This window comes from Carassius gibelio, chromosome B1 (genome assembly GCF_023724105.1).
Source record: "Carassius gibelio isolate Cgi1373 ecotype wild population from Czech Republic chromosome B1, carGib1.2-hapl.c, whole genome shotgun sequence".
NCBI classification, from domain to species: Eukaryota; Metazoa; Chordata; class Actinopteri; order Cypriniformes; family Cyprinidae; genus Carassius; species Carassius gibelio.
Window position 1 is genome coordinate 15,830,151 of NC_068396.1, and position 12,165 is coordinate 15,842,315.

The 12,165-nt window shown below is 37.6% G+C and overlaps 1 protein-coding gene across 1 annotated transcript in view; it reads right to left on the bottom strand.

Moving 5' to 3' along the window:
* Positions 1-1,653: 1,653 nt before the first annotated feature.
* Positions 1,654-12,165, bottom strand: part of dchs2 (dachsous cadherin-related 2) — a 36,352-nt gene continuing 25,840 nt past the window's right edge. The window contains exons 13-20 of the mRNA XM_052544763.1: positions 10,407-11,258; positions 10,111-10,224; positions 9,215-9,426; positions 8,829-8,980; positions 8,523-8,653; positions 8,095-8,381; positions 6,944-7,085; positions 1,654-6,779 (exon numbers count right to left, since the gene is read on the bottom strand). Coding sequence (XP_052400723.1) covers positions 4,231-6,779; positions 6,944-7,085; positions 8,095-8,381; positions 8,523-8,653; positions 8,829-8,980; positions 9,215-9,426; positions 10,111-10,224; positions 10,407-11,258 — 4,439 coding nt within the window. The 3' untranslated portion in view covers positions 1,654-4,230. The remainder of the gene's footprint in view (positions 6,780-6,943; positions 7,086-8,094; positions 8,382-8,522; positions 8,654-8,828; positions 8,981-9,214; positions 9,427-10,110; positions 10,225-10,406; positions 11,259-12,165) is intronic.

Here is a 12,165-nt window from a genome sequence, read left to right on the forward strand (position 1 = left end):
TCTCTGTTTTATCATTTAGTAAACTTTATAGATTTCAACCTTATTATTCATTCTTGATTCTCTTTAACAAGAACTTAGATTAATGTATGAATTGAATAGTGATTGTGTGACCTATATGAGGGAACAACCAGTGATACCCTTGGTAGTAATATCAAATGATAGCCTATAGCGATGTCATCAGGATACGCATACACCGGTAGGCAGTGGCCCACCGTGACCACGATGTGATCACCCAGAATTTATAGTTTACCCACCTCTTTTTTACCACTACACCTCTGGCTGTATTGTAGTGCTGGAAGACAGTAAACAGAGAACTAGGGCTGCTGTAAAATCTGCTATCGGTCATTTATCTGCATTTAACGCATCACTTTAAGCTGGCTGGAATCTAACATAGATGTGTAGTTTCCATTTTTTTTTTTTTATGTTGGCTGCTTTCTCTTAGAGGCCCCAGAGTTTTGTTGACAAATGGCATGATTTAATAATTTAGGATTTAACAACAAGTGTTGGCAAGTGGCTCAAAGCTTGTGTAATAAACTTTTGATGGCTTCTGCTCAAAATGAAATCAAATGAGGGGTATTCCAGAGAAGGGTTGAATGGACAGATGAGAATTTTCAGTGGATGGATTGTATGTATATGGACAGCAAATGTTTAAAACCATTGGTCTGTACTTTATTTTATAATGTTTTTTTATTTTAAATAAGCAGTACACTTCTTTTTTTTCTTTTTCTTTTTCAGAAACATGACCAAAGATATTTTTCCAAGCTCTGCATAATTTTTCTCCATGTTTAAGTTATAGACTGCAATGCCTATGGCCATCTATTACTTTATTATTTATTTGTTTTATAATAATACTTATTCCAACAAATAACATATTTTTATATTAAAAAGACAAGAAAATAAATATAGAAGGTTCAGTTCAGAGTAGTACATGACGCTGGTTATGGATTGCAGGAAAATGAAAAAGAAAACATTCCCAGATGGTTTGTTTTGATGCTTCTGCATGTTTGAACTAGTTTCCCAAGTCTGTCCAAGACTGAAAATTATCCAAGTTGTCCACCTTGGAGAACATCTGTACACGTTTAAGAGCATTGATTCATAGTTTTTCATTTGAACACAACTTTAAAGGGATACTCCACTCCAAAATGAAAATATTGTCATTAATTACTAACCCCCATGTTGTTCCAAACCCGTAAAAGCTTTGTTCGTCTTCGGAACACAATTTAAGATACTTTGGATAAATACCGGGAGCCTTGTGATGTTATGAAGCGACGAGAACGCTTTTTGTACCTGAAGGAAAACAAAAATGATGACTTTATTCAACAATTAGTCTCCTCTGTGTCTCTCCACATCACTGTAGCACCATTTTGGAGAACATCGTCGCTTCATAATGATATGGTTGAACCACTGATGGCAGATGGACTATTCTGATTATATCTTTCATGGTTTTCATCCAAAATATCTTAAAATGTGTTCCGAAGATGAACAAAGCTTTTACGGTTTAGAACAACATGGGGGTAAGTAATTAATGACAAAATTTTAATTTCTTTCAGATTTTTTGGGGGGATTTCAGGCCTTTTTTATGTAAACAAAAGTTTATTTGATGTCTTTCAACACCGTGGCTACAACACATGCAAGAAAGTGATGACATTATACTGTGGCTTGATAAATCATTTATTGATGTGCTCTGTGAATTAGTTTTAGAGTTTTAATAAAATGTGTTGTGTTTAAGGAGAAAGGAACATAAGAAATCAAGCATGTCTTGCAATGAACTGTATAGTTTCTAAAACACAGTATATAAAAATGTAAACATACACACAGACACACACACATATATTGAAGAAGGACCTGTAAACCAAGCAAATCAATATAAGTAACACTGATTAAAAATCATAAAATATTCCAAACTGATTATGACAGCTTTTTTTCTTCTGAAGATAGCATGTTTACTTTGCTTTTAGCCATTCATTATCGTTAATGTAGATCTGATAAGGAGAGAAGATTGATGGCTTAAAGCTGGAGTAAAGCATTCAAAGTACATCACATACGTAAGTTGAAATGATGGTAAGAGGTGGGAGTATGGGGGGGATTTGTGGGAAATGTGGTCATAGACTTTTACAGAGTTTGGATTATAGGAGTTGTTAAACTGGCTAAGCCATAACTGCTACCTCACTTGTGGTTTTAGAGGCCCTTGTCATGGTTCTGGAACCTTGAATTGGCAAACAGGTGGCCACATTTAACAACTCAGCTATTGGGAAAAAATATCTTCGTTCCAACAAAGCCTTAGATCCACTTATTCAAAGTAACACATAAACAAAATATTTGGCCACAGTATTTTGGTCAGCCTGACACACTAGCTTGAAGAGTCTTGATGTTGAGGTTCATACTTTGCATAAGGCCTTTTCTGTAATTTTAACTCGTTCAATGTCAACATACTGAAAAAGCAAGAAGTGAGATTATAATATTATAATTATATATTATAATAACTTAAGACATTGTCTCATTACAGCAAGCCTGAAATTGTGGGTGGGTCAATACATTAGTACAGTACATCGGTAATAATGTAATGTAATCTTATGGGTATTTAGATACATCAAAATGTACAAGAAAGTGCTTGATTTAACACACACACACACACACACACACACACAGACGTGACCCTGGACAACAAAACCAAAATCATTAAAGGGGGGGTGAAATGCTATTTCATGCATACTGAGTTTTTTACACTGTTAAAGAGTTGGATTCCCATGCTAAACATGGACAAAGTTTCAAAAATTAAGTTCTACGTTTGAAGGAGTATTTTTGTTCCAAAAAAACCTCTTCCGGTTTGTCACAAGTTTCGGAAAGTTTTTTTCGAGTATGGCTCTGTGTGACGTTAGATGGAGCGGAATTTCCTTATATGGGTCCTAAGGGCGCGTCTGCCGGAAGAGCGCGCGCTCCCGTATAGCAGAGCACTGAGAGGCTGAGCACAGCCTAATCAGAGCAAGAGCGTCGCGAAATGTCACAAAAGAAGTGTGTTTTTGGTTGCCAGGGCAAGACAACCCTGCACAGATTACCAAAAGAGAGACAGCATTAAGGGACCAGTGGATGGAGTTAATTTTTACAGAGCATCAACGGAGTTGTGCAAGTGTTTTTGTTTGTTCCCTGCATTTCGGATTGCACATCGTTTATTTCTTAAGGATAATGCAGTCCCAACGAAAAAGGGTCACGATCGTGTGTTGGAACCGCAGGCGGTGAGTAAAACTGCTTCAAATATCTCTGTGTTGTTAACTTAGCTATCAGCGCGTAAGCACATCAAGTAAACAACATGGGATGTTGTCATCAAACTGCACTTTCCACATGTACAGCTTAAAAAAAAAAAGAAGAAAAAAAAAGACGACATAAAGTGGAACTTAGTCATTTTCCAAAACCGCTAAGCAAATATATACAGTTTCAGTACATACCACATAGAGACCCCTTTGCTGATGCTGCTCTTGTTAAATTTCAGCCTCTGGATCTGTGTCACAGCTTCCAAACGCTATCAAAGCAAAAGCCTACTGGCGCTCGTGATTCTTTAGCTCCGCCCACACGTCACGCCTCTAGGCGTCACGATTTTTTGCACCCTCAGATTACATATTTTAAAATAGTTGTATCTAGGCCAAATACTGTCCAATCCTTACAAACATTATATGAAATAAAAGTCTTCAATTTTGAAAAATTGACACTTAAGCCTGATTTTGTGGTCCAGGGTCACACACACACACACACACACACACACACATTCAGTGTACTTAGAAAGATAACTGCATAGCTTTCTGTTTCCTAGTCCCCCTAATTCAGGATTCTGAAAGTATTTGGCAAAATTAAAATGAGATAATGAGAACAACATCTAATTTAAGTGAATCAGCAAAAAAAAATAAAAAAATAAATAAATAAAAAAATAAGCAAAATAAAAAGAAAAAGAAAAAAACACACACAGAAAACAAAAACAAAACAAAGATAAGATCAAAGCTAACATAATAAAATGTTTGTGTGTTGTATTATAGTTATAAATTTGGTAATTAGCATTATTTATCAAAAATAAAATTAGTCTTTACAGTCATCTTGATTCATACAATAAATATTTTTTTCCCAAAAACACAAGCATTCAAATAGTACCCTAAAACAAAAAAGCACATTGTAAATGAAAGAAGTAAAGATTTTTACATTTGTAAAAAAAAAAAAAAAAAAGACAATATTTGAATTACAAGATTACACTTGAATCTCTGCTTCATCCAAGATTTCTCTTGGCAGTGTTGCAATTTTTGTGTAGCATCCCAAACCTGTTTCTGAGACCACTGGAGAGGTACTAGGTGTCCTAACGGTAAGTACTGACAGTGAGGGGGAGAAACTAGGAGTCATTGCTGAATGAGTCAACTCTGTGTTTCTAGTGTGTGTCTTGGTGTATGTAGGCATTCTGACCAGTGGTGATCTTCTATATGGCATTCTGGGAGGGACAGCACGTATTCCTGGCTGGGCAACGGCTGTGATGAGAGGAGGTGGGCGTAAAAGGCTCTGACACTCTGGCTCCAAATCTCTGGCACTCATTCCTTCATTTGGAAGCATCCCAATGTCTGTAAAAACAGAGGCCAAAGATTGGAAGCGTGGTTGCCAGTTGAGAAAATAGTCCCAACTGTAGCTTCCATGTAGCTGTTCCTCAGAGGAAATCAGATTGGTGAGTGAGCCCTCAACTAAACCTTGGTCATCAGACATAGACATGCACCTTCTCATGACTTCCTCCACTTCCTTCATGTTGACCACCTGAGGAAGCATTCCTTCACCCCCTCCTTCATCCTTGAAATTATGGAGACTTTCAGAACTGGGCATGTCCACTATTTGGACTATACCTATATTGGCACTGGAAGATGGGTCTTCATATACCGAGTGGAAGGAGAGTTGGTCTGAGTCCCCAGGGATCCCTGAGTCTGAGAGTTGTGCTGTGACAGAGCTGAGTTGTTTAAAACATGCAAACTTGTTGATCATTTTGATCTCTTGATCTTCAGTAGTCTCTTCCTCAGTAGATCCTCTTCCACTCGAGGTTTTTGAGTTTGAGTTTCTTGAAGGGTTTGGGATATCTATTCTTCCCCACATGTTAAGGTTCTCACTTGTTGTTGCTAAAGAGTCAGACTCGTGGTTGAGGTTAGCAGATAAGGAAGTTGCTTTCTTTACGGATTTCTCTTTGAACCTATACCTTAGAACAATGTAAATGAAGCTTATTAAAAGTAGGAGGAACACTATCAATGACACAGTGAGACTGGCAGTGTGGACGCTGAGATCAACACTTGTCAGAGCCTTTGCTAAACTGGATATGTTCACAACTACATGGCAGATTGACGTCTTGGAGTCTAGTTTGGGGCTGCTTGCTAGAACAGTCAGGTCCTCTATTGTCTCATTTGAGATGGGACTTCTTTTCGGATACACAGAGTTTGAGATATATAGGTAGCCAGTTGTTTTGTTGACACTGAAAAATGGGGATGGGTTGACTAAAGAGTATTCCACCAAACCATCCAGACCACCATCATGATCCATAGCCATCAGCTGGCCTATACTTTGGCCAACCTTGACATTGGTCGGCAGAGAGAAATGATACACGTTCTGTGTGAAGATGGGGCTGAACTCATCAATGCCTTCAATTTCGATTTGTACTCTCAAGGTTGCCACTTGATATCCTTTGTCACGTGCCTCTACCACAAAGCAGAAATCACTTTCTCCTTCAAAGTCAAACGTCTGTTTTGTATGGATGTCTCCAGTAAGAGGATCAATACCAAAGGCTTCTTTCTTTTCTGGGTTGCTACTGTCATAATCCACGAAACACGGGGTTAAAATGGAATACGTAAGTAGTCCGAAGGTTCCTGCATCTTCATCAACAGCATTTACTGTGCACACATGGGTAAAAGCTGGCAGGTTTTCAGGCACAGAGCAATTTTGGGAGGGGAACATGAAGAATGGGGAATGGTCATTCTCATCCAGTACCAATATGTAAACAACGGCAAAAGATATCTTTTTGTCACTTGGGTTACCATCTGATGCTTGAATTGTTAGGGTAAATTTACTATCCTCTTCATAGTCCAATGTACCATTAACTTCAAGAATACCTGTTGCAGGGTCCACTCTGATCAGGCCTCTGTTGTTACCTGAGATGATGTTGTACGTTACGGTTCCATTTGCCCCTAGATCAGGATCATAGGCAGAGACATAGATAAGGGCTGTCCCTAAGGGGCTGTTCTCAGAGACCTGTGCATGGTATTCTGGACTACTGAAAACAGGTGCATTGTCATTAATATCAAGGACTTTGACTGATACCAAAGTCGAGCTGTTAAGGGGAGGGCTTCCCCTGTCTGTTACAGTCACAGTCAATAAATAAGTGTCTGTGGCCTCCCGGTTCAGATTATCACAGAGCACTATTTGGCCAACAGTTCGGCTTTGGGCTTTACCTGGAATGCTAACAATTTCAAGGCTGAACCGCCTCTCGTCATTTCCACCTACGATTGCATACTCCAAATGGGTGTTTTTATTTGAGTAGTCCTTGTCCTCTGCGAAGAGAGTGAGGAGAGTACTTCCAACAGATACATCCTCAGGAACATTCACCTTGTATGAGTTCTGCGTGAAGAATGGGGCATTATCATTAAAGTCCACCACCTCTATGTCCACAGAAGTGACACTAAATAGGTTTGGGTCACCGCTGTCACGTGCCTCCACCAGTAACCGTAACATGTTTCCATTTGCAACATAGCTCAGAGGTTTGTTGGTAAACACTGAACCTGTAGGCAGTAAAAAATTCACATTAATTCTTATTTTACACAAAGCATTGTTTTATTCTTTATATCCAAAATACTTTCATTATACTACCATTTCTGTCATCTAGTGAGTTAAAATTTCTTGTATTGCTGTAGTTTGTGAGCGAATAATTTTTTTAGAATATTACCATTGTCAGGATCAATGTAGAATCCTCTTGCCGGGGAAGAAAGGAGCCTGTAAGAAATTCTTCCATTTTGGCCAGAGTCTTTATCAGTTGCTGATACGGACACAACATATGAGTTTGCTGATGTCTGCTCCGGCAACACAATCTGGATGTGTGTAGCAAAATATGGTCAAGTAAGAAAAGCATAGACAGTGCATGATATTATCCTAAAATTCTAGTGGTGGCTTGTCGGCGGAGGCAGGGGAGGGACAGCTTCCCCAAAATTTTGAGGTGAAAATGGGAGGAGGACGATTTAATGATAATAAAGTTCACAATTTAATTTTTTTCATGTCTCAGAATGTGTGTTTTTTTTTTTTTTTTTTTTTTCACAGCTGTAATACCATAACATGTTACTAAAGTTGGAAAGCGCTGCACATCGCAAATGTGCCAAATCTGCTGATGTAATTACAACCGCTAAATGATAGAGAAGGGGAGGGGGACGCTGGGTGAGAGCTGAGCTCTCGTGCCTCCGTTGGTAAAAAATTTTTTTGCCAATCACCATTGAGTGTTCACTTTCAGCTCTGAGTAGTGTTGAGAAAAGAAACCTTGCAACGCAAGGGAGGCTAGGCTCCTTTCTGGTATATCAACCAATCATCATAGAGACATAAATTACATGATATTAGTTTGTATGTTTCCCACTGCACTGATAATGAACTCATGAGTAGTGATATTGAATATTGGATCGCTAACAGATTTACCAAGCTGTCATTCAAACGGTATATATACGAATTAAAAATAAAGGGAGAACACGTCTTAGCCGGATATAGGCTAACATTACAGCAGTCGGCTCTTTTAACACAGACTTTTAAAAAGGGATGGATGTTTCCTTCAAGTTATAGGCCAGGTAAGTGAAATTATATTATCTTGCTGTGTCGTTTTCTTCAGGTTTTCTGAGTAAAAGCAACCAAAAAGCAATTTTAAAATGGTTAAGCAAATAATAATAATAATAGTAATTGGCAGTTAGTGTGCCTCCTCTGTTTTAAACCCCACGAGCCGCCACTGTACAATACTAATATGCATAAGGAGGTAATGAATAGCCAGTTGTTCATTATTGAAAAATAAACATTGACAAAGTAATCAAGGCCCCTTACAATAGTTTGATATAATACATTTACCTGGTATGACTCCTGAGAGAAGACTGGAGGGTTATCATTGACATCCAACACCTTGATTGAGATTTCAGCCTCAGTTTGATGAACAGAGTCTGATGCTTCCACTCTCAATGTATAGACAGCTTGATCTTCATAGTCCAGACTTTTAGTTGTGGTAATTATTCCAGAGTACTGGTCAACTGCAAAACTTCTACTGGTCTGATCCTTCTCTATTAATCTGTATGTTGCAGAAGGGCTAAGGTCTACATCATTCGCAGTCACTTGTGTGACAATATACCCAACAGGAAGATCTGTGTAGATTAAAAGAAACACATATTTTCAGTTTGTTGTTCTTCAACACATTGAAACTTTTTTAATAAAATGAGAAAAGTCTCAGAATGTTGGCATTTGTACAAGAACAAATACAGAAAAAAAACAGATATGTTTCATACTTTCTGCAATGGTCACTGGTTCCATGGATGGAATCGTAGGGCTGTTGTCATTCACATCTACAACCTGGACACGGACAGTGCAGGTGCCTGTAAGGGGAGGACTCCCCATGTCCTCAGCCTGAAGAATTAACCTGTATTGTAAAATACATATGTAAATAAATAAATAAATAGAACTTCCTAGCCTGTTGAGCAACCAGAAAATGAAATAATGATATCTAAAGGGCATCCATGATTGGTCAATCAATTTTCAATAGACCATTTCGATCTAAAATTAAGTGAAGAAGAAGCCAAGAAGGTGTGTCATACTTGTAGGATGAAACAATTTCTCTGTCCAAGACAGCATTGGTGGCAAGAATCCCACGAACAGAATCGATCACAAATGCATTATTGTGATTCCCATCCACAATGAAGTAGCTGATCTGCCCATTTACACCACTGTCAGAATCTGTCGCTAACACCTAAAAAATTAAAGTCTGGTATGTAACTTGAAAATCATTTTCGTTTAACTTATGATCATACAGATTTAATTTTTATTCACAGTAGCCACTTATTTGATTTTGAAGTTATATAAAGTCTCTTTGTGCTATTGTGTGTATCAGTTGCATAGAAAAAATTATTCCATAATTCCATTCCATAAAAAACAATTACCATAACAATCATGGCATTGTGAAACAACAGCGCAAGATTATTACCTGCATGACATAGGTGTTATGAATTTGTCCCTCCCATACAGCTGTTCTATAGTAGCTTTGCTTGAACACTGGAGCATTGTCATTGACATCCAGTAGAGTGATAGCCACCCTGGCATAGGATGTTTGGTGTCCATTTTCAGCCAAAACCACTAGGTGATTTTTATGCTGTACCTCAAAGTCCATCAGTCTCTGCTCCCTAACTGTGATATCACCTGTCAAGGGGAAATTTACAAAAAAATAAAAAGATTGACAATGCCCCTGGATCACTAACTTCCTACTACAAAACATTTTATACTACAAAGCATTATACTGTTTATTCTTATACAACAACTGTTTGTTATATTTACTTTCTCAATACCAAAAATATTTGTTATAAAAATGACTAAAAATGAAGGATCCCCGAGTTATTTTCTTTATTTGTATTTATTTTATTTTTTTTGTAATTATTATTCTATTGTCAACAAAATGGCCAAAATAAAAGATTTAATAAATAAATAAATAAATAAACTGCCATTCTTATTCTTATTCCTTATTATTATTCATAAAATGTATTTATATATCATCATCATTGCAATAGCACTAATAATATTAAAAATGTATTATTTCTATAAATACAATTGCTAAATAATAATAAAAATAATGGATTTTAAATACATTACATTATTAACAATTATTATCGTTGAATACTTTTTTTGACAGGAGCCTATGTGGGCATATTATATGCATAATTATGGTGGTTTTATTTATATAATTATATTAGTCTTCTCTTATAAAAATATATATATATATTTTTTATTTTTATTTTTTAATATATATATATATATATATATATATATATATATAAGAGAATACTTTTTTTTTTTTTTTTTACACTTTTGAAATATGATGGTTCTCACCTGTAATTGGGTTAATAGTGAAGGCTTCATTTTCATTGCCACTAAAAATACTGTACTTGATCATTCCTTCATCTGCTGTCTGATCATGAGCTACAACATTTGCCACCCAAGAACCTTATAATAAGAAGTGGTAAACACAAAAACAGTCAGTCTAATATCCACAATATCTGACCTCACAAAATACGGACCTCTAATTTGACAACTAGGTAAATCAATTGTGAAATGTAAAGAGGAACCTCTCGAAGGTAAGAAAATATATTTCAGATTTGTGAACTAAAATATTGCTCAAAGAATACCTGTCTTGCTGTTCTCTGGCATCGTGACTTCATAGAGTTCTTCAGTAAACTGTAACGGTGGCTCTTCACCATTAAGCTGAATGAGCACAAGGCAGCTAGAGCTGAGAGAAGGTCTACCTAGATCCGCAGCCCGTATTCGGAGCAGCTTTGTCCCATACACCTCATCACTCAGGGGGGCTTTCAACCTCACAGCTCCAGACTCATCAACCCAAAACATCTCATCTTCATCTGCTAAACTAAAAACTACTGTCCCATTGTCTCCTTGGTCTGGATCCTGGGCTGTAACCGTTATAATGGGTTGACTGGGGCGTGTGGTTATGGAAGAAACTGACACCCGTATGGACTTGTCGCATGCCGGTGGATTGTCGTTAATATCTTCCACTTGTATTGTAACTGTAGCGACTGAGCTGCGTGGGCCCTGGCTGCAGCCGTCAGAAGCTACAGCACGGAAAACATGCTGGGAACGAGTTTCACGGTCCAATGGCTTTGTGAGCCTTATCACACCAGTAGAGCCATCAACATAAAAGTTTCCAGAATTTTCCTCCACCAAGGAGAAGGTCACTACACCGTTGGGCCCCTCGTCGGGATCCCATGCCATCAGATGTAGGATCTCTGAACCTGCAGGGAACCCCTCGCTAATGCTGGAATGATAGCTTTTCCGAGTGAATGAGGGGCTGTTATCATTTTCATCTGAGAGGGTGATGTGCAGCAGTGCAGTAGAGCTCAGAGGTGGATGCCCATGGTCAGCTGCAGTGATGACGAGTGAGTAGTTGGATCGCTCCTCTCTGTCCAGGATTCTCGTGGTGCTGATTGCTCCAGTAACAGCATCAATGCTGAAACACTCTTTATCTTCTAGTAGCCGAAAAAGAGACATAAGCACTGTAAGTAGACACTTTGATCTTCTGAGACGGACAATACACACACATTGCATTAACATACAGACATCTGTTTTTACTGTACATCTCACAGAGAGAAAATGCAGGAAAACATCTCTCACATATTCACTGGTTCCTCCTCATCCCTATTCTTCCCCTCAACCCTCCTTTCCATCATCCAGCTCACCCAGAATGGTCAACAGTACAAATATAATGTTCCACATGAATGCAAGAGATATTTACAATGATGTTTAGTGTCATTTGTATTGTCTCAGGTTGACTGGTACAATGGTCTCAATTTTGCAAGAAGTAGACTTAAAAAAGGTAATATAGATCCTAAGAGTTCAAATATATTTTGCTCACTGTAGAGGGTGTGCCATTTCCCATTGTGTTTCATGCAAAATGCCTTTTGACTCAAGAGGTGATTACGCTACATGATCAATGCAAATTCCAATTATTACTTCCTTTCACCATCTTGGGGGATGTTTGTCTTGGTCTGAGTCCTTAAGGAACTGTTTTCAAGATGATCAGGGTGATTCTGCAGCCAGAATGAGCCCATTGGATGAAGGGTGTCCACACACTTCATACTATGCATTTTTCTAAAAGTCAGGTATGCATCTTACTCTCAGATTCATCTGTGAGAATTTGATGTTTTTTATTGATTTGATACCTTTGAATTGGTTGTGTAATTGGCATAATACATATTTAACTGATTGATAATACATTGTTTCATTTGATTTTATTCTGACTTACTCTGAAATTATTTTCTCAAGTAGATTAAGTGAAGGTGTATGTTTCCGCAAATCAGCGTCCAGAAAATTCAGCATTGCCATTACAGGAATATATTAAATTAGAAAATATATTAAATTAGAATATTAGTTATT